Below are 23,395 nucleotides of genomic sequence, written 5' to 3'. Positions count from 1 at the left end.
GGGAGAGAGGAGCACAATTCTCAAGTATCAATGAAAAGTTGGGCTGCCAGAATTCCCAATGGAGAGGGAGGAGTCACCTGCAGTTGTGAGTTTTAAACCTTATACTTCCAATTCCAGTTACTTAATTCCAACCAAATTCTTCAACAAATTATCATCCAATTCATCGTGCAACTGTGCCTTAAATGTTAGAACTTTGGGTCTCTATCAAATACCCACCTCCTTATGTCTCTCTGGATATCTGTAGGAATCAGTCGCTTCTTTTGCAAGCTCTCCAGCCCCACATGGAATTCTTCATCTGTTGCAACCACAGAGTCCTGATCAATCTCCACCTCCCTCCCCCCCCCCCCCAAAAAAAAAGAAAAAAGAAACTCCTGTAATATTCTGAAAAACCTGCATTTCACAAAGGATAAATCAGTCTGCCATACTCCTTTATTGTCACCCAACCTCGTCGTTATTCTCGTGGTCCCCATTGGCTAATTATTCAACCCTTCAACTGACTTCCAGTCTGATGTGTCACCAAGCTCTTTTAGATTTGAATTTTCGTCACCCCTTCTCAGATTTCGATTAGAGCCTCTCCCTTTTTTATCTACCTCTGCCACATCAGCAAGTGCTTCTATGGAGTTGCGCAGCATTTGGGTTTTTTTATCCATTTCTGGCACTGAAAACCTCTTTATGGCTGGAAGCCAGCTGACAAGGCCTCCAGTGACTGCCTTCTCTCCAGTAGAGAAATTGACAGTAGAATGGCCAAACACCTTGCATGTGCTACATAACGGCGGCCTTCATTCATAAAGCACATACTAATTGAAGATAACACCTCAATTCCACTACACTGGGGAATAGACTAGGTAGTTACTTAATAGCTCCCGCTTTGACACATATTAGTGTGTAAGAAATCTCTCCATGGATACTAGAGGCTTCCCAAGAGCACTATCAATCAGACTAGTAATGAAAAGGCAGATTTTGGAAGGACACCATATAGGGACAGACGTTAACTCAATCTTCTTTACCCTTTCTTTTCTCTGTCGTCTGATGATGAAAAGCCTCTTCTGAACATACCATGGACCTTCTTGTAATAGCTTCTACCACCTATCCTCCTCCAGGTTCAATTTAAACATGGAGGACTCACTCTGCATAAGTTTAACATCACCATGTCTGAGAGCCTCACCAGCAGTGCAAACACATGGATAGCCAATTGAGTCACTATCTGACGCAATGAAAGAAGCTTCTATTGATGTAGAGTTGGCAGATTTTGTTGTAGAAGCAATCATTGAAACCAACCCAAAGCCTGCAATTTTCAATGATGTAACTCCATTGGTGAAACTGAACCAAAGATGAAACATATAAATTTTTTCTTTCCACCCAAATTTATATCAGACTATGAACCAAGCTTGCACAATCATATATCCAACTTCAGAGAGTTTACAGAGCATTACGATGGCTGAAGACAAATATCCATCACATATAAAGCTGATCCTTCTCTTGAACAGAACCTCCTAAAACTCATGGTTGAGGACTCACATGGATCTTAAAATTTACTAAAATGATAAATTGGACTAAGTCTTTTAGATTTCTTCTTAAGTCTCTCCACATTACCTATAGTATGTTAATGTATCTCATTAAATTCATAAATTAGGACTGCAAGAGATCAAGAGCTAGTATTAATTCTTTATGGCAGTTAGTTTCTGGCTAAGTAATTACTTTAGAATAGTGTGCTAGTCAATAGTATTTATTGGGTTTAGTTATCAAGGCAGCAAGGTGACCAAGGCATTTGGGGGCGTCCCTAAGTGCGAATAACAATTAGGCGGCCACAAGGCGTTGCTTTGGCGAACAAAGCATTTTAGTATACATTTTTTAAATACTACCAATTTATGTCATAAAAATAGCATACTAAAACTTACATAATTCTACTTGTAGAGCCATGGTATTGCAAGATGATAGTAACATAGCATGATAACATATGATTGTGATTTATATAAATATTAAAATGGAAGCAGTAATTATACTTAGCTATGTGACGTCAAACGAGCAATGATTTTGATGTTGTGCATAGAATGGAGTTCCTTTTTCTTTTGTTTTCTTCTAATCTGATTTCTATTAAGTCTGAATTGGTTTCTTCTCTTTTTATAATTAGGTTTTTATTTTTATCTTTTACCTTAAAATGATTCCATTTTTCATGTTATAAGTACACAACCAATATTCTGTGATGTTATGGAACAAATTTTGATAAACTATAAAAATAAAATAATAAAATAATAATAATAATAATAATAATAATAATAATAATAATAATAATAATAATAATAATAAAAAGAAGAAGAAGGAAGATCAAATCTAAGTAGAAAATGCGACCACTCAGCCATTAGGTTTCAATATGGCCTACAAGGTGCCGCCTACAGTATAATGAGTGGATTTTTTTTGTTTGTTTGCAAGGCATCAAAGACACTTTGATAACCATGGTTTTAATTTTTAACAGTTAATTTACTCCATGCATCATTTTCATCTTTTAAAACCTATGTATCCAACCTTTTGTAAGATGTTGAACTGAGTTACTGAATGAAATGGCAGTTCGAACCCAGGTAGCCAGACTTCTGTTGGACACAGTTCACTCCCCCACTCTCCCACATTTTTGTTGACATTATTCTGCTCGCTCACTCTCTCCCCCATAATTTCCTCCCCTTTCCTTCTTTAACTTTAACCTGTCTTCCTCTTCTTCAATTTGGCCCCTCATCATCCAGCTGACCTCATCCCTTTGCTACCCAAACAAGAACCTGATCTATTACAGATCTCAGCCATCAGCCTGTACCAAATTGGTTTGCTTAATCTACATTGCTACCAACATAACCCTTTCTCCATACTCTTTCAGTTCCAAGCAAATGCTCATTGTGGAACAGATCCTCCCCCATTCCACAAAAGAATTTGTTACATCAATATCTTTAGAACACTTGAGTAAAAAAATAAAGTAATAATGCTCTGATGAATTTAACCTGACAAGCCAGCACTGAGACATAAAAATAAACAACCTATACAAAGATGAGGCACAAAAATTAACCAGCCATAGGGCATCTATCCATAAAAACTGTGTGAGAGTGTGTGTGGGTCTGGGTGTGTGTGTGTGTGTGTGTGTGTGTGTCTTGCATATACCTGTATGGCGTCAACAAGATACCCAGAGAGGATGGAAACCAATCCAGTCAAAATGGCAAGCCATGTAATTGCTTCCCATTGAGTAATCTCAGGAACATCTTCTTCATCTGACTCTTCTTCATTTTGGATTACCTCCTGTGATAATCATAATTCGTATAGTAGTAAGAAGATGTTCATATCCAATCCAGATGATTTCCGACAAAAGCAAAACAAAGAAGAAGAAAAAAATAGGCTTACAATGCACTAGAGGGAAAGTTTAATAAATCACAATGAGAAAAATGGGTATTTAGCAAGATAGCAATAAACATGACAGCGGACAAGAAAGCTAAAAGCAAACTAAGTTTAATATGTGAAAGAATCCTGGCCACACCAATACGACATTTGTTCTTAGTTCTTACCTTGACAAGAAACGCCAGAAACCCAGTTTCTCACTTCTATTTCACATTTTGCTCAACCTGGTAGTAAACCAGCACTGCTGTCTGCCTCTATAAATTCATTTTTTACCCATTTCTCGGTTATTTGTCTTCAAAATTGGATGAGGAATGAGGCTTCACATTTTTGGTGTTCAGTGCTCTTGCTCAACAAACATCAAGCTTTGGTGGATCAAATAACAAGATCATATTTTAAGGGTTTTTAGAGAAAAAGGTATGAACATGGGAATTTCTTCAAGTTTTTCCTGATGTTTTATTTTTTAAGTTTGCTTCCTGCTATAAACCATAACTTTCATGTAAATATCACGATGTTTGATAACCTATAACAATCTCAGTTAATTCATTTGTATTGAATTGATAGTATTCTTCACTTAAGTGTTTATTTATGGTAGGGTGACAATTTATTGGCTATGTAATACTACTATTATAAAAGCATTAACTCCAAAAACATGGTTACATTTCCCATTCAAGCTATTAGACTTTCAAGTCATTAAATGAAGATGCCCAAAACTGTAATTTGACATTTACAAAGTAGGCCAGTTGAGTCTTTGTGAGTTCATCCAAACAAAGCGAACCCATTCCTGATCAGAAAGATGTAGATAGAAGGCCAATAGCCATTTCTATGGCATAAGCTTTAAAGAAGAGAGCTATTAACACTAATAAACATTTCATAAGAAAAAAGAAAATACTTATAGAAAAACATGAAAGGTCATTTATTTCCATCTTTTTCTATTTTACAAGTAATAATTACTATTAATTGAAATCCACTTTTACCTTTAGCTTTAAATTATAATGCACTAAAAACCACAAAACCACAAAATCGCAACCCCCCCTCCCCCAAAAAAAGCAGTGAGTATAGCATCACTCCAATATTGGTCAGGTACATTCATAGCAATCATAATTGAACGGGTTATCTCTAAAAGATGCCGATTCTTCATTTCGGCAACCTCATTTTGAGCAGCCATATCTACACAACTGGTCTGGTGTATTATGCCAGAGTCAGAGATCTATCTCTGAAATTCACCATCAATATACTCCGTGCCATTGTCACTGCGAAGCATCTTCACAGTGGCATTGAACTAAGTTTTAATCATATTGTGAAAATCACGAAAACATCGAAAAACCTCATTTTTTTTATTTAAAAGATAAATCCATGTAGAATGAGAGTGACAATCAATAAAAGTAACAAAGTATCTATGGCCAATAATAAACACATATCGGCAGGGATCCCACACATCAGTATGAATGTGCATAAAAGGAATAGTTTTTCTATTATGAAGAGAAGGTAAATAAGTAGAACGAGTCTGCTTCGCAAAAATGCAGGCTTCACAAAAAAAATCATCCTCATTACACGAAGAAACCAAATCAAGAAATGTTTTTTTAAGAGTTCCTAGAGGGGGGTGACCTAGCCTACGATGCCACTGATGAAGGTCTGATATTACCGAATGGACCGGATTAGAGCAAAAGTAGATCCTCCAATCGGCTCGAGCAAATAAAGTCCATTGTCTAGTTTACCACGTGCAATCTCCTGCCACGTTAATCAACGGCTTTCCTCACATTGAACAAGTGCATAAGACTGTTCTAGTGTAGGAAAGGGAGAACGACTTAATACTTGCACTCTGATCTGATCATACTCCACATTCAAACCTGCCAAGAAGTCATATACCCGAATCTTGTCAATATGCTTCCTATAAGTAGTCACATCATCTGGATTAGTGGGGTGATAATCCCCATAATGATCCAACTCTTGCCAAAGAGAGCGCAACTCAGCATAATATTGCGCCACAGTTAGTTCCTTTTGGGTAGTCTCATGAAGCTTCTTTCATAGCTCTTAAACCTGTGCATCATTCCCCAACTGTCCATAGGTTTCAGTAGTAGCCTTCCAAATTTGGGCTACAGTATCAAGTAATAGGTAACCTCGGGCAATATTTGGATGCATGGAATTCAAAAGGAATGACATAACAAGAGAGTCATTTGATATCCATTAATCCTGTAAAACACATGCGGTAGTAGGTTTAATAGTGGTGCCCATAATGTGTCCAACTAGTCCTCTTCCAGCAATAGTTATGCAAGCAGATCGAGACCAGATCAAATAATTTGTGTCGTCAAATCTTACCGAAAGAGGATGAAGAGTGGGGTAATGTTCGGATCCAATGGGAGCAGTAGTACCATCGATGGTTGCCATATTGAAAGAATTGTCTGCAGTTCTTCAGTCTTCACCCACCCCTTCAAAGTAACTGAAATGTCGCAGAATGCAATAGCCACACCACCAAAAAAAACTTATAAATACCTCTCTCTCTCTCTCTCTCTCTCTATCTATCTATCTAAACTATAAAAGAAATTACAAATAAACCAACCCTTGAAATATCAATAAACCAATTAAACAAGAGACAACCAAATATATACCAAATATGGTTCGGCCAAAGGATGGATGGTCTGACCTGGTCTACTCCATGCTATGGGTTTAATAGGATTAGGACTTCAGAAGCATCGAGGTTTACCTGCGATTCTCTGAACTTCCTCTTCCAGAGTTCCCTTTACGTTGCTTGATGAACGGAGATGGTCACGATGCGCCGCTGCAATCGATGGAAAAGAAGTGTAGTTGACAACGGAATTTCAAGCCTTGGTCCTTGAAATCTGAAGAATTTCAGTTGCCACTCGCCGCCAACCAGTCTAAAAAAGAACTGACAACAGAGACGGAGAATATGGAGACTAGGTTTGGTACAAAGATGGCCGCGAAAGATCCGAAATCGAGATCATAATAGGTTTTCCACCTTGAGCTTTGATTTCAGAAGCATAAAGAGCTAAAAAAAGGTTCGAAGCCAAAAAGGGAAGGGGCTGCGTTGTCGATACCATTAGGGGTTTTGTGCAAAAAGAGTTTGAAGAAAGAGCGATGGTGATGGCGATAGCGATGGAAGAAGATGTATAGTGATGGTGATGGCAATGGGTTTGAAGAACTGCCAGAAAGTTTCAATGGGTCTTCGATGGTCTTTCTGCGACAGCGACAACAAGAAAGAGAGGTCAGGAGGTAGGTTCGACACTCCCCCCCCCCTTTTTTCTTTTCACTTTCCTAATCGAATTTAGGTTGTGATACCATGTTGAGAAACACGATATTGGTAGAATGGCTTATAGATCAATGATCTCAAGCCCTCTATTTATAATTAAGTGGAAAGTACACTATTACAAGGAATAGAATTTTACATGAATACAAACTCTAATTTAACTCTATACAAACTCTGATTGAACTCCTAGTAGAATCCAACAATCATCAATGCTCATCGATCTCATAGGTCCCAGCAAGCTCTCGGCATCGGATGGACGATAGGACCCATATGATGGCGTGTCCTCTGTGCTACAGCCGTGCTGTCTCCCCTTCCCCTTACTCGAATATATAGAGGAAACATTTTGGCCTCGAGATGCAATTCCAGTATGGTTTGAATCCTGTTTCGCATAGGTGAACTGACTCTCGTCTGTGAATCTCGGTGGTTGTCCTCCCCACCCTGGACTCTCACGTCGTGGTGGTTGTGGTGGTCTGTCCCTAGGATCAACTGAATCCTAATCACGAGGTCCAACACCCTCCTCATCCTCTCCATCATCACCGCCATCGTCATCATCACCACCATCATCGTCATCGACGAAGGCCTGAGTCACCTCATCCTTAGTGTCGGACCAAAACAATCAAATCCTCACTCTGGATGGATACATTAAGGTGTGGCATGAAAGGACAAGCAGGCTCTACATGTGCACTCCCCTCCCTCAACATGAAGTCCTCCACATCAGCCCCCATCTCCTCTGGCAACTGTCTACTGGGATGACCTCCCTCCTCATCCAGCAATGGCTCCCACTGTCCCTGATCCAGTCAACTATTGGGTTATCATCATCATCCATCTTGAATATATCGGCCAACTCGATATTGGTTCTCTCTCTGTCAATCCCCTGTCCAATATAATCCTCTCAGTCTCATATTATAGTGTATGTAGACAAGGTCCTCTAGACGCTCCACACCTATCGGTTGCGCCTCTTCGAGTGAATAAGGCTGAAGGTGCTCCAGTTTCGCTCACAACCAGTGGCAGAACATATTTGGGAGAGCACTTTGCTTGCAATCATACTCAAGTGGTGTGAATCACGTCCAAATTACAACCACCACTCAACTGCAACAAACATAGACTCCAAGTCATTTTAATACTTAAATAACTAAATTAAAGATAGTATATAATAATTAAATGTATAATGAAATAAATGAATGAACTTATCCGCAGGGGCGGATTCCTGTCCCGATAAGGCCACAAAACGACCGAAGCTCCCACTGGCATCCCTAAATGCCTTTATCTAATATATAAAGGGAAAAAACAATAACTAGTTACTAGTTACACTTACTATGTTAATGACTTAGTATAAAACTATGAATTGTAAATATCAAATTATTCAAATCACTATCTCACCTCCATAAGGATGATTGTTTGTTTAGCTGGATCCAGTTCCAACATCTCCATTACAGTTTGGACAAGCATCCATCAAATCTTGTCTATTGTCCTTGTAATGGTACTTGGGATTTAAATAGTATGATGTGTAAGAAAAAGTGTGTCATAAAAGGGAATAGTTTATGCTTAATAGGGTGATAACATGACATAATGAAAATTAAATTAAATACTAGACTTAACAACTCACCAGCCTTATGCAGTGGATGTTGCAACATAGACTGCCATCTAAGTTCGATCATTTGGAGGACTCTCTTGTTGCCGTGTGGGTGGACCTGAGCAACTTGCTGCTTCATCCTCTCTACTGCAGCAAATATGTGTGGTAGAGTAGGTTTTCTCTACTGATCTACCATCCTCAACAGATGCACTACAGGCTTAAGCATCTTCACCATTATCCTCACATTGTGCCAGAAAATCTCATCGAGTATGGTCAACTGTGCTCTCCTTCCCACTGATGAAGAACCCTCCCAGTTAAACCACTCCTCTGATGCAAACATGCTCCTAAGGCCAGTCTTCTGACTCTCAAAGCTCTGCAGTGCTATCCCATTAATAGCAAATCTGGTTATGCCTGGCCTCACTAACTCACCCTAACACTTGTCCCTCATCATCCTTAATGCATAGGTGGTTATAGATGAAGGTGCTAACTTGTTGGGCTTACTCCACGGTCTTCTTCACAAGCTTGACCTTTCCGATGTCCTTCAACATTAAGTCTATGCAATGAGCAGCACATGGAGTCCATAAAAGCTTATATATATCCATCCATCAAGGCATCAATACAAAGTTATAAAGTGTACATGTAATGTAAATATATGTATTTACAAATGAAAATTAATACTATATGTTTAGATACTTGGAGTTCTCCTGCATCTTCAACCCAACTTTCTTGTAGTTGGAGCCATTATCAGTCACAATTTGAATCACATTTTCCACTCCAACCTCCTTCACCACTTGCTTCAATAATTTGCAAATGTATTTTGCATCCTTCTTCTCACCGGATGCATTTATTGACTTAAGGAAAACTGTCCTCCCATCACAATTCAACATGAAATTGATGATGGACTATCTAGTGGGACCAGTCCAACCATCAGCCATCAGCGTCACTCCATAATGATTCCACATGGGCTTTAATCCCTTAATATACTCATTTTAAGTCCTCTTTATGCTTAGGCAAATAAACATTATGTATCTCACATGGAGTGGGGCCCTGTACACCACTCCCAGCCCTGCCTATCTCCTCAATCATATCTCTATAGTAGGGCCCCTGGGCTGTATGTGCTGGAATACTATGGTAATAAGCCCATTTGGAGAAAGTCATCCCCACTTTTCCCTTCACACTCCCCCATAAGTGCTTCAACTTTCTTTGTTTATGCTCAGGCCTCACAAATAGGGCCGGATCATTGCGAAGAATCTCAAGATCCGGATCTGTAGGAAGTTCTGACGAAGCTCGACCCCTTGTAGGGGCCCGTGGGATAGGAGCCTCCTGCCTCACACTCTGAGTCCTCATAGGGACTTAGGAGCCACCTGTGCCTCCCATACCTACTGGCTCTCTAAAGGACCCACAACCCAGACCCCTCTGTTGCCTCCTCATGTCATCAACCCTCTGTTGCTCCCTACTCATCATCATCGCCCTCCTCAACTGATCAGCCTTTGGATCAGGGTCACACTCTCCTGGCTCATCCATACCATAATCCTCACGATCTGGAAGGTCATTGTTGAAATAAACGATTGTAGTAGAATGGCTTATTGATCCATGATCTCAAGCCCTCTATTTATAATTAAGTGGAAAGTAGACTATTACAAGGAATAAAAGTTTACATGAATGCAAACTCTAATTTAACTCCTATACAAACTCTTATTATACTCCTAATAGAATCCAACACTCCCCCTCAAGTTGAGGCATGGATATCACACATGCCCAACTTGACCAAAAAGTATAAAACATCTGTCCAGGTAAACATCTGCAATTTGATCTTCAAACTTATAGATTACGTCTGCCTTATAGACTTCCATTTGCTTTGTCCTCATCTTTACTGCAACTTTATGTCTCCAATGAAGAACGCCCAAGAAAAAAGGTAGAATCTTCAAATTTTGAGAAGACTAAATTTCTGCGCAAATCTGAGGGAAAATATACTTTTGGGGTAACAATTGCTAGGGTAAAACAGCCAAAATGAAACTTTTGATTTGTAGCAATGTTAGATCTTTAAAGGGAAAGTTTGCCAAGGGACAATCTCCAAAGGTAAGGGAAAATTTGTCAAAATAAGTGACAATCTCCAAAGGTAATAGAGATCAAGTTCTGCAAAGGTCAAACGACAAATCTTTCCCAAGGTTAGATCTCCGAAGGGAAGATGTCAAATTAAGGGGCAAATCTCCAGGGTTAACAGAGATCAAGTTCTGCACAGTCAAAAAGATAGCTCTATAGCAATGTTAGATCTCCAAAGTAGAAGATTGCAAAGGTAAGGGACAAACTTTCAAAGGTAACAAAGATCAAATTCTATATAAGGAAGTCTACATGAAAGGCATTGAATTGTAGACATCTTCAATCTCCCCCTCACGTGTAGCTTTACACGTGGGAAAACAATAACAAAGGAAATTCCAATGGGGAAACTTGGAAAGGAAGAAATTGTAATGGTAAGATAAAAGTATCAGGAAAACAAATCTAGAGAAAATGACAAAATTTGAAAGGGGGTTGACCGAGCTTACGGTGCCACTAATGAAGGTCTGATATTACCGAATGGACCAGATTAGAAGATGTAGTCAAAGCAGAAGTAGATCCTCCAATCGGCTCGAGCAAATAAAGTCCATTTACCACGACTAATCTCCTTCCCCGGGACCAGATCTTGAAGTAGCATGGTAGGAGTTGGTAGGGGTAGTAGAGGAAGCAGTGGTCGAGGCTGTACCGGCAGTAGAAGACTGCAGAATACGTCACAGAGTAGCGAACTCCTCCTGTGAAAAACCAACGTCTGCAGAGGGTGTGGAGGAAACTGTCTCAGAAAGATTAGCCTTTGGTTTTCCCTGTCTTTGTGCTCGTTTTTGCTCAAAATCAGCAGGCTTCCCATGCAGTTTCCAACAATTTTCCTTGGTATGATATGGTTTGTGACAGTGCTCACACTTGACAATCTCCTTAGCCGGATCAGATTTAGTGCGAAACAGATCCGTAAAGCTGATTTCTCCATAATAGGAGTATGAAGCATAACTAATCGACGACTTTCCTCACACTGAACAAGAGCATAAGACTGTTCTAGTGTAGGAAAGGGAGAACGACTTAAGACTTGCACTCTGATCTGATCGTACTCCACGTTCAAACCTGCCAAGAAGTCATATACTCGAACCTTATCAATGTACTTATATGTCGCCACATCATCTGGATTAGTGGGGTGATAATCCCCATAATGATCCAACTCATGCCAAAGAGATCACAACTCAACATAATAGTGGGCCACAGTTAGTTCCTTTTGGGTAGTCTCATGAAGCTTCTTTCGTAGCTCATAAACCTGTGCATCATTCCCCAACTGTCCATATGTTTCAGTAGTAGCCTTCCAGATTTGGGCTGCAGTATCAAGTAATAGGTAACCCCGGGCAATATTTGAATGCATGGAATTCAAAAGGAATGACATAATAAGAGAGTCATTTGATATCCATTTATCTGTAAAAACACCGCGGTAGTGGGTTTGATAGTGGTGCCCGTAATGTATCCAACTAGTCCTCTTCCAGCAATAGTCAGGTAAGCAGATCGAGACCAGATCAAGTAATTTGTGCCGTCAAATCTTACCGAAAGAGAATGAAGAGTGGGAAAATATTCGCAGTTCTTCAGTCTTCACCTTTTGAAAAAAAACTAAAACGTCACAGAATGCAATAGCCAAACAATGATATGATCAAATCTCCTTTTTCCCTTTTTTTTCCCCTTTTTTTTTCTTTTCTTCTTTTTTTTTTTTTTTTGTGGAAATTACAAACAAGTCCCTAGAAAAGCTGAAATTACAAATAGGTCCCTGAAACTATTTGAATTTACAAATAGGTCCCTGTAACTATTTGAAATCACAAATAGACCCCTTGGAATTATTTGCATTTACAACTAAACCCCTAAAATTATGGGAATTTGCTTGTAGGTCCCTAGGAAAAAATAAATTTACCAAAGAAGTCCCTCAACCATCGTATTCTGTTTCTTCCCTTTTTTTCTTTTTTTCTTGGCAAATAGAACGGTAGCTAAGGGAGAAAAGAAACTAGGTATAATTCGATACAAGTTGGGGCTTGATTCGATACAAGTTGGGGCTTGATTCGATACAAGTTAGGACTTGATTCAAGGTTCGAAAGAAATAATCAAATGAAAAAATTTAAGGAGACGAAGAGTTTCAGAAGAGAAAAAAAACCAGAAAAAAACTCACTGTTATTACGATCGATATTCTGCGATTTGGGTGTGATTAGACGATCGATATGCTGCGATTCAGACAAGCGATGGTCCAGAACTGGTTGTATTCTGCGATTCTGCGATTCTGCGATGAAGAACAGCCCCTGAAAAATCTCAGATGAAGAATCGATCCTCAATCGCATGCTTAAGAAGAACAGCCCCTAATCGAAGAACCTCAATAGCAGGTTTCAGATGAAGAACTAGACTTCAGAATCGCAGGCTTCAGATGAAGAATCAGAGAGAAAAAAAGTTGCAGGAGCAGCGGAAGCTGTTGCAGTTCCAGAAGCAGCGGAAGTGGCTGAATTCTTCTTTCTCTTCTTTTTTCCTCTGTTTTCTGTTCTTATTTGTCGAATCGAGACGGAACTGAATCTGCAACAATTCAGAAAATTCTGCAACAATCGGAGAAAATCTGCGATGGGTTTTGCAGAGAAAAAAAAAAAGGTCCTAATCGAGGCTGGATTTCGATGGATTTTGACACTCTGGATTTCAAGGCAGCCAGAAGGAAAGGGCGATGGATTTCTTTTTTTCTTTTTCTCTCACCTCCTTAATCGCATTTAGGCTCTGATGCCAAGTTGAAATAAACGATTTTAGTAGAATGGCTTATTGATCCATGATCTCAAGCCCTCTATTTATAATTAAGTGGAAAGTAGACTATTACAAGGAATAGAAGTTTACATGAATGCAAACTCTAATTTAACTCCTATACAAACTCTTATTAGACTCCTAATAGAATCCAACAGTCATCTAAGCATGCATCCTTGAACTCATCCCTCTGTGTTCTCTTCTCTTTCCTCTTTTGCTTTCCACCACTAATATATGAGGCCATTGCCTTCTCGACCATTTCGATCGAATTTTTTTCCATGCTTACAATATTCTCAAAAATCTGGAAAGGATAAAGTTTGAATTGTTGATGACTCATATTCTTCCATTGCTAGAAAAGGGACCATTCAGCATTCTCCATCACTTTTTTTGTCTAAAGTTTTACATGTTCCCTCTTTCTCTATTAACTTGCTCTCTATCAGTAGTCTTACACATGACTTGAATTGTAAACTGACTTTTTTCCCATCTTACTGTGCCTTTCAGGATCTGGTCATGGGGAAGGAGATTGCACGTGGTAAACTAGACAATGGACTTTATTTGCTCGAGCCAATTAGAGGATCTACTTTTTCTCTGACTACATCTTCTAATCTGGTCTATTCGGTAATATCAGACCTTCATCAGTGGCACCATAGGCTAGGTCACCCCCTTCTAGAAACTCTTAAAAAAACATCTCCTGATTTGGTTTCTTCGTGTAATGAGGATGATTTTTTTTGTGAAGCCTACATTTTTGCGAAGCAAACTCATTCTACTTATTTACCTTCTCTTCATAATAGAAAAACTATTCCTTTTATGCACATTCATACTGATGTGTGGGGTCCCTGCCGACGTGTGTCTATTACTAGCCATAGATACTTTGTTACTTGTATTGATTGTCACTGTCGTTCTACATGGATTTATCTTTTAAAACAAAAAATGAGGTTTTCCGATGTTTTCGTGATTTTCATAATATGATTAAAACTTAGTTCAATACCACTGTGAAGATGCTTCGCAGTGACAATGGCACGGAGTACATTGATGGTGAATTTTAGAGATATATCTCTGACTCTGGCATAATACACCAGATCAGTTATGTAGATATGGCTGCTTAAAATGGGGTTGCCGAAAGGAAGAATCGGCATCTTTTAGAGATAGCCCGTTCAATTATGATTGCTATGAATGTACCTGACCAATACTAGAGTGATGCTATACTCACTGCTTCTTACCTTATGAATAGGATGCCCAGCAGGATACTTGGTTTTAAATGTCCTAATGAGATTCTTCAAGGAGTCTCTTCTTTTATTATTCCCCCAAAGATTTTTGGATGTGTGTGTTATGCCAAAATCACAGCCCACCAGAGTAAGTTGGCTCCTCACGGCCTACGCTGCATATTTTTGGGGTATTCTGCTACTCAGAAAGGGTACGAATGTTATCATCCTCCTTCCAGGAAAACCATTGTATCCATGGCTGTAATTTTTCATGAGTCTTGTCCTTACTATACACCTGTCCAGGGGGAGAGTCCTAGAGGAGAGGTGTTCTTTCTGACTCTATATCTTCCTATCACACACCAACACAACTTAAGAGTTCAAGAAAGAGTTTCCTGACCAGGGGGAGACTTCGGCCAGTATGCCTGAGGACTCTAATCCTCCCCCTTCATTTTCGGAACCATGTGAAGAACCTAGCCAGGGGGAGACCACTCTTGTGAGGCACACTGTTAAAGTCTTTCAAAACCAAATTGATCAGAATAAGGAGGTGCAGACTTATCAGAGGAAGAATTACAACCGGCTAAAGCAGGTGGAGAAACGTGACATGTTACCACTTCAGTCTCCTGCTCCAGAATCAGATTCTACTGTTTCCCTCAAGGTATCTTCTTCTGATCTTCCCATTGACCATTGCTGTTGAAAAAGGAGTCCGATCTTGTACTCAACATCCCATAGCTAAATATGTTTATTATAACCCTTTGTCTGACTCCTACCGTGCTTTTATATCCTCTTTGTCATCTGTATCTGTTCCTAAAAGTTGGCAGGAAGCCTATACTGATAAGAGATGGAAGGCAACTATGGTAGAGGAAATGCAAGCAATGAAGAAAAATGACACTTGGGAGCTGGTTACACTTCCTCCTATTAAAAAAAAAACCAGTAGGCTGCAAATGGGTGTTTATGGTTAACCAAAATATAGATGGATCAATCAACAAGTTGAAAACTAGACTAGTTGCAAAGGGGTTTACCCAGACCTATGGGATTGATTATCAAGAGACTTTTGCCCTTGTTGCAAAACTAAACACTGTCAGAGTTTTATTGTCTATAGCTATGAGCAAAGACTAGAACTTGCACCAACTAGACGTAATGAATGCCTTCTTACATAGGGAGTTAGCGGAAGAAGTCTATATGGAAATCCCATATGGTTTCTCCGATGACAATACTGCAGGAAAAGTTTGTCGGTTGAAGAGGTCAATTTATGGGTTAAAACAGTCTCCTAGATGCTAGTATGGACGCCTCCTGAAGGCAATGACTTCTATTGGGTAAAAGCAAAACAATGTTGATCATACACTATTTATCAAGAAGTCAGGTACTAACATCACACTTCTCATTGTCTATATAAATAATATTGTCATCACAGGGAATGATGGTGAAGAAATTCAAAAGTTGAAGGACTTTCTTGGCAAAGAGTTTGTAATTAAAGAGCTAGGGAAATTACAATATTTCTTACGGATTGAGGTGGCTCGATCAAAGAAAGGTATATTCCTATCCCAAAGAAAGTATGTCCTAGATTTATTATCAGAAGTGGGAATTTTGGGGGTGTAAAGCAATTGATACCCTTATTAAAGCTAAAGCTAAACTTAAAGAAAAAGAGGGAGAACCAGTGGACAAAGGAAGGCTGGTGGGGAAACTTATTTACTTGTCCCACATCAGGCCAGACATCGCTTATGTTGTAGGGATAGTGAGCCAATTCATGCATGATCCATATTTAGCTCATATGAAGGCTATTACCAGAATACTACAGTATTTGAAGGGAACTCCTGGAAAATGAATACTTTTGTCACCCACTGATAATCTAAAAGTAGAAACATACACTGATGCAGACTGGGCTGGATCTCCAAACAAGAAGTCAATTTCAGGTTATTGTACCTTTGTTGGAGGTAATCTAGTTACTCGGATAAGTAACAAACAGAATGTGGTAGCTTTTTCTAATACCGCAGCTGAACATAGAGCTATGGTTCGTGGAGTTTGTGAGCTACTATGGTTGAAAGGCTTGCTGTAAGATATTGGAATCCAAGTTCCAAACCCTATGATGTTATATTGTGACAACAAGGCTGCTATTAGTATTGCTAATAATCCGGTGCAACATGATCGAACTAAACACATTGAAATTGACAGGTTTTTTGTCAAAGGAAAATTGGAACAAAGGCTTATCTGCATGCCTTTTGTAAGATTTGGGGACCAAGTAGCAGATGTTTTCACTAAGGGTTTGAAAGAAAGAGATTTCCTTCCTATTGTAGGCAAGTTGGGCATGACTAATATATATGCCTCAACTTGAGGGAGAGTGTTGGATTCTACAAGGAGTCCAATTAGAGTTTGTATTCATGTAAAATTCTAGGGTGTTTTAGAGCCTGCTGAGACTGATTACCAGATCTGAATTCTATCGCAAACAGAGGATTCAGATTTTGGAATTTGAACTCAACAGTCAAACTAGGGTTTCGGTCAGGGTGGGAGAAGGTTTTTCTTTGCTGGAAACTGACTCCATTGCTGTCCTTTCAACTAGATTGAGTTCCAATTCATCAGACTTTAACAAAATAAGATTTCTGGAAAATTAAAATTACTGCAGAACACTAAGGTTGAAGATGAAATGCAGATTTTTTTTCTAACTTAGGGAAATAAGACTGATTTGTAGAAAATAATGGCAGGGCTTGAACCTAGGGTTTCCTGCGATCCAATTGGGGGTGAATGGGGCTGGAAAGGGACTGGGAACTGGGATTTCCTAATGAGACTAGGTTGCTGTATCGCTGGGAATAAGGGGGAAAGGGGAGAGCTACAAATGCTATGGGGAAGGGTTAGGGCTGGAAAGGGACTGGGAACTGGGATTTCCTAATGAGCTGGGCTGTTCGCTGGGAGGAGGAAGGGGAGAGCTACAAATGCTATGGGGAAGGGTTAGGGCTTACTGGAATTGAAGTGGGAGGGTCAGGGGTTAGTTGCGATGGAGTGGGGAGGGTTTCCTGGGTCAAATACAAGATGTGAGGGGGCTGGGGATTCTATGATTTCTAGGGGAGGGCTTCTAGGGTTTGCACAAGAGAGTGGGAAGACTGCTGTACTTACTTGGAGATTGGGAATGCTTGCTGGAGTGGTTGCTTGGATGCTTTGATGACCTCTTGAGAGCTGCTGAATTGAAGAAGATAACAAAGACATGAAAGCTTTTTCATTCAACCAAGGCCTACCCACACAGGAGACCTTGATGCTCAAACAATCAATTCATTAATTCATCCAAGACTGACCATTACATTAATCAACTAGGCTATTTAGCCTTGAACAAAAGACTCTTAACTCAAACTGGGATATTCTTACCAATGGGATCCCATTACATCTTGGACTGGACTCTTAAGAATAAAAGATAACTTCAAAACAAACTCCTAACAGATAGGACCCCTTTTGGATAAGGAACCTTATTTAAAACTAGCTTGGGACTCTTCAAAACAACTTTAACTCAAACTACACTACTCCAAGCATAACCAAACTCAACTCAAATTGCAAAACAAAAATTAAAGATGTTAAAGTATACGTAATTTGGAGTTTACTGTCACGTTACTGTTCACGTGAACAGTGTTTTACTGTTCACATGAACAGTAAAAACAGCTTTTGCTGTTCACGTGAACAGTATTTTGCTGTTGTTTTTATTATATTTTCTATTTCTAATGTGGGAATCTTGCTACATAAGTTTTGGGAGTTTTTTAGAAAGCATAGTTTCTATTTTGGTGGTAGTTTCTATTTTCAGAATTTTCTATTTTAGGAGTTAGGAAGTTACTAAAGCTGTAATATTTTGTTTCCTTCTTCTAGAGGACAATTACTTGTCTCTCAAGTTGTATTAGATTCATTAGAAGCTATAAATAAAAGTGATCTGTGATTCTAGACTCTTTAGCTAAGAATCACAGGTCTTTTCTACTAATTCTTCATCTCTCTTCTCTTCTTCTTCTTCTCTCTTTTCTTTGTTCAAGTTCAACTGCTATTTTGATTGTTTAAAGCTTGTTTTCTAACATGGCATCAGAGCTTTTTTGAATCAAAATAGTGTTGTTCTCAATATTCTCTTCTGAAATTTTTTTTTTTTTTTTTTCTGTTTCCTTGGTGTGCAGCCACCTAATGCTGTATATTATGGACTGTTAGATCAGATATTCATGTGAACTGATCTTCTCTACCTATTACCTTACTCTTACACGTTCCAGAACTTGGATATCTTTGTTACCTCTCTCTTTTTTTTCTCCTATTCTGTCCTAAGGTTGCAGAAATTTTTTTTCTTCTGCTCATTCTACTTCAAGTTTTGGAAAACTGATTTGAGTGCTATCTACCTCAGTTTAATGTCTTCACTTACACGTGACTCAATCATGAGTACGGCTGAATCAAAAGGATCTCAAGAAGATCATGTAAACGTTCAAATTACATCTATCAAGCTCAAAGGTAGTTCTAATTACTTGTTGTGGTCACAAGCGGTTCGGGTGTACATACTTGCAAAAGGTATGAACCTCCTGCTGAGACTGAAAAATCCTATTTTAGTTGGATCCAAGATGATGCAATCATCAAAATTTGGATGTGGAATAGTATGGCACCTGATATTGCAGCGAATGTTATGTTCCATAAGACTACAAAGGGAATATGGGATGATTTGCAAGAGACTTATTCCCAAGCTAAAAATATGACTCGGATTTTTAGTATTTATGAAAAGCTATTTCAATTTCAGCAAGCTAACAAGTCTCTGCAGGATTATTACAACTCCTTTAAAGGCATGATGGAGGAGTTGAATGTCTTTTAACCTCTCACCACTGATATAGAGAAGCTAAAGGCCCAAAGGAATGAATTTTTTGTGTCTAAGTTTCTTGCAGGATTGAACCCTGAACTGAAATCTGTCAAAGGACATCTTCTTACTGGTGAGCATGTCCCTAATCTTAGTGAAGCATATTCTAGACTTCAACGTATTGCCTTGCCTGAAGGGAGTTCTCCAAACAAAAGTTCTAAAGGAGAAAATTCAGCCTTCACTACCTCTTATGGAAGGGGACGTGGTCGTGGTTCAGGGGGGAGTTGGTAGGTCTTTTAGAGGTCGTGGTGTTCAACTGTCTGATAAGACATCTCGACTTTGTACTCATTGCGGTAAAACAGGGCACTTAGTGGAAGCTTGTTGGGCCAAACATGGAAAACCAGAGTGGGCCAAGCACCTTGCCAATCATGCCGTTTCTGATGGTGGTACTGATACTATAGCAAACAACGATAGTGGTTCTGGATCTTCTTCAGGGGACTTGTCTAAGACTCTAAGAGATGATGTAAGCCAAATCCTTCGCCGATTGCAAAATATTGAAACTGGCGCTTCCACATCCACTAGTACTTCTGCTGCCACACTTTCTCATGCAGGTAACACAGCACTTCTCACTTCTACTCCCACCCCTTGGATCATCGATTCAGTCATCACTTTTTAGCTCTTTTTCTAAATCTACCACTAAAAATTATGTTGTCATAGCTAATGGGACTTCCACACCTATTCTAGGCTCTGGAAGTGTTTCTCCTACACCTTCTCTTACTTTATCATCCGTACTTCATGTTGCTAACTTTCCTTTTAACTTATTATCTGTTAGTCAATTAACTAAAGCACTAAACTGCTCTGTGACTTTTACTCCCACTTATTGTGTTTTCCAGGACCTTCACACGAGGAAGACGATTGGTGGAGGGTGTGAAAGGAACGGACTCTACTATCTGGACTATGCTACCCCTATTGCGGCTCTTTCTGATGATTGTGTAGATGCTCTCCAGTGGCACTGTCATTTAGGCCATCTGTCTTTACCTAGATTAAAAATTTTATTTCCTTTCTTTAAAACAGTGTCTAGATTAAATTGTGAAGCGTGTGAGTTAGGGAAGCATCATCGTGCCACCTATCCTCCACGCTCTATCTCTCGTAGTGAGTCCTTATTTTCTCTTGTTCATTCCGATATTTGGGGCCCTTGTAGAATTAGTAATAGGCATGGTTTTCGATATTTTGTTACTTTTGTGGACGATTTCTCCCGTCTTACATGGTTGTATCTTTTAAAGGATCGGACAGAGTTCTTAACTACATTTAAAAGTTTTATTCATGAAATTATGACTCAATTTTCTCTTCCTATTAAAATTTTTCAGTCTGATAATGCTTTAGAATATGTGCAACATGATATATCTAACTTGTGTGATTCTCTTGGAATGATTCATCAAACCAGTTGTTCATTCACTCCCCAACAAAATGGAGTGGCTGAACGCAAAAATCGTCACCTCTTGGAGGTTGCACGCGCTATTTTGATTCAATTCCAAAGAGTTACTGGTGTGATGCAATTTTGACTGCTGGTCATTTAATTAACCGCATGCCTATGCCTTTGCTTTCTGAAAAATCTCCTTTTTCAATTGTTTTTCCCAATAGAGAACCGTTTTCAGTTCCACCCAAAATTTTTGGTTGTGTGTGTTTTGTTCACATACCACATCCTTTGGATAAACTTTCCCCCCGTTCTATTAAGTGTATTTTTCTTGGGTACTCACGCACTCAAAAAGGTTTTCTTTGTTATGATCCGGTTCTTCGCAAACAATTTACAAGTGCAAATGTGACCTTTTTTGAAGACACTCCTTATTATCTAAGTCAATCTGTGTCTGTTGAAAATGTTTTGGATGATACTCCTCCTATTCCCTCTTTAGTTCCTTCCACTAGCAATGTTCCTCTACAGGTTTATCAGCGAAGACATAAGTTGCCATAACATATTGTGGATAGTAGAGTTCCTCCTAACAATATTAGCAGCTCTCCTTTAGTGGAGCCTGAAGTTGGCCCTACGGATGTTCCTTCTTCATCCTCTCCACCGGCGGATTCTTCTAGTGGAGCTCCCACTCTGCCTTCAGATGACTTACCAATTGCTTTAAGGAAAGGTACTCGTACTTGCACTTTACACTCTAACATTGTTTATCCTGTTTCCAATTTTGTTTCTACCTCTCATCTCCCTCCTAGCTTTCGTTGCCTTGCTTTGTCTATGTCTACCGTTCATATTCCAACCCATCATACTGAAGCTCTTAAAATTCCTGGCTGGAAAGCCGCTATGGATGTGGAAATGGATGCTTTACATTCTCGTCATACATGGTCTTTAGTCAACTTACCTCCTGGGAAAGATGTGGTCCGCAGTCGGTGGGTGTATACAATTAAGTACCATTCTGATGGTACGGTTGAAAGGCTTAAGGCCCGCTTGGTGGCTAAGGGCTATACACAAACATATGGTGTAGATTATTTTGAGACTTTTTCTCCTGTGGCAAGACTTAATTCTGTCCGTGTCTTGATATCTTTGGCTATGAATTATGATTGGACTCTTTTTCAGCTTGACATAAAAAATGCATTCTTATATGGTGATCTTCATGAAGAAGTTTACATGGAGCAACCTCCAGGGTATGTTGCTCAGGGGGAGGACAATGTTCGTGTTTGCAGGCTTCATAAAGCGATTTATGGACTCAAACAATCTCCACGGGCTTGGTTTGAGAAATTTAGCAAGACTGTGGAGGCTTTTGGTTTTGTACAGTGTTATTCTGATCACTCTATGTTTGTTAGACGGCAAGGTGATTGTGTTGTCATTATGGCAGTTTATGTTGATGATATTGTTCTTTCAGGCAATGACGTTGATGCAATCCATACAGTTAAGGCACACTTACAAAAATCTTTCCAAACCAAAGATTTAGGTGATCTACAATATTTCTTGGGGATTGAAGTGATCCGCAGTAAAAAAGGAGTAAGTTTGTCACAAAGAAAGTATGTGTTAGATCTTTTGACTGAGACTGGCATGCTTGCTTCTAAACCTAGTGACATTCCCATGGATCCTCAGTTGAGGTTAGGACGTGATGATGGTGACTTGTTAGATGATGTCCATCGTTACAGGAGTCTTATTGGGAAACTTATTTATCTTATTGTTACTCGTCCTGATATTTCTTATTTTGTTGGTGTGTTAAGTCAGTTTATGCAGCCTCCTAGGAAGGCTCATTGGGATGCAGCGATGAGAGTGCTTCGGTACCTCAAGAGTGCACCCGGAAAAGGGCTCATCTATCGACCAAATCGGAGTATGGACTTGGTTGCCTTTTCTGATGCAGATTGGGCTGGATCCGTTATTGATCGCCGGTCAACCACAGGTTATTGTACTTTTCTTGGTGGAAATCTTGTGACTTGGAAGAGTAAGAAACAGTCCACCATTGCTCGATCTAGTGCTGAAGCTGAGTATAGGGCTATGGCCCACACCGCTTCTGAATTGATGTGGCTTCGTTCATTGTTAGAGGAAATAGGATTTCCAGTTTCTGCCCCTATGAAAATGTTTTGTGATAATCAGGCAGCCACTTACATTGCTAGTAATCCAGTGTTCCATGAGAGAACGAAGCATTTAGAGGTAGATTGTCATTTTGTGCGTGATGCAGTGAAGAAGAAGCTTATAGCAACTCCTTTTGTGAGCTCTACAGACCAACTAGCTGATTTGTTCACCAAAGCTCTGTTCAAACCAAGTTTTCAGTCTATCTGTTGCAAGCTGGGCATGGGAGATTTGTATGCTCCAGATTGAGGGGGAGTGTTAAAGTATACGTAATTTGGAGTTTACTGTTCACGTGAACAGTGTTTTTACTGTTCACGTGAACAGTAAAAACAGCTTTTACTATTCACGTGAACAGTATTTTGCTGTTGTTTTGATTATATTTTCTATTTCTAATGTGGGAATCTTGCTACATAAGTTTTGGGAGTTTTTTAGAAAGCATAGTTTCTATTTTGGTGGTAGTTTCTATTTTTAGAATTTTCTATTTTAGGAGTTAGGAAGTTACTAAAGCTGTAATATTTTGTTTCCTTCTTCTAGAGGACCATTACTTGTCTCTCAAGTTGTATTAGATTCATTAGAAGCTATAAATAAAAGTGCTCTGTGATTCTAGACTCTTTAGCTAAGAATCACAGGTCTTTTCTACTAGTTCTTCATCTCTCTTCTCTTCTTCTTCTTCTCTCTTTTCTTTGTTCAAGTTCAACTGCTATTTTGATTGTTTAAAGCTTGTTTTCTAACAAAAGAAAATTTTAAAATTAACTTCAGAACTAAAATAAGGGCTAAAATGCCCAAAATACCCTCTAAAGCGGTTCGGCCAGCTTAGGGTGGCTTC

At 39.3% G+C, this 23,395-nt stretch overlaps 1 protein-coding gene across 3 annotated transcripts in view; it reads right to left on the bottom strand.

Moving 5' to 3' along the window:
* The window catches only part of LOC149012048 (vacuolar cation/proton exchanger 3-like), a 122,900-nt gene that overhangs the window by 61,014 nt on the left and 38,491 nt on the right, over positions 1–23,395 (bottom strand). For all 3 annotated transcript variants that reach the window (XM_089160921.1, XM_089160922.1, XM_089160920.1), the window contains exon 7: positions 3,142–3,276. In XM_089160921.1, the coding sequence (XP_089017047.1) occupies positions 3,142–3,276 (135 nt within the window). The remainder of the gene's footprint in view (positions 1–3,141; positions 3,277–23,395) is intronic.

Source organism: Hakea prostrata, chromosome 7 (genome assembly GCF_041222555.1).
Source record: "Hakea prostrata isolate BN-2017 chromosome 7, UWA_Hpros_2, whole genome shotgun sequence".
NCBI classification, from domain to species: Eukaryota; Viridiplantae; Streptophyta; class Magnoliopsida; order Proteales; family Proteaceae; genus Hakea; species Hakea prostrata.
This window is presented reverse-complemented; position numbering and strand designations above follow the sequence as displayed.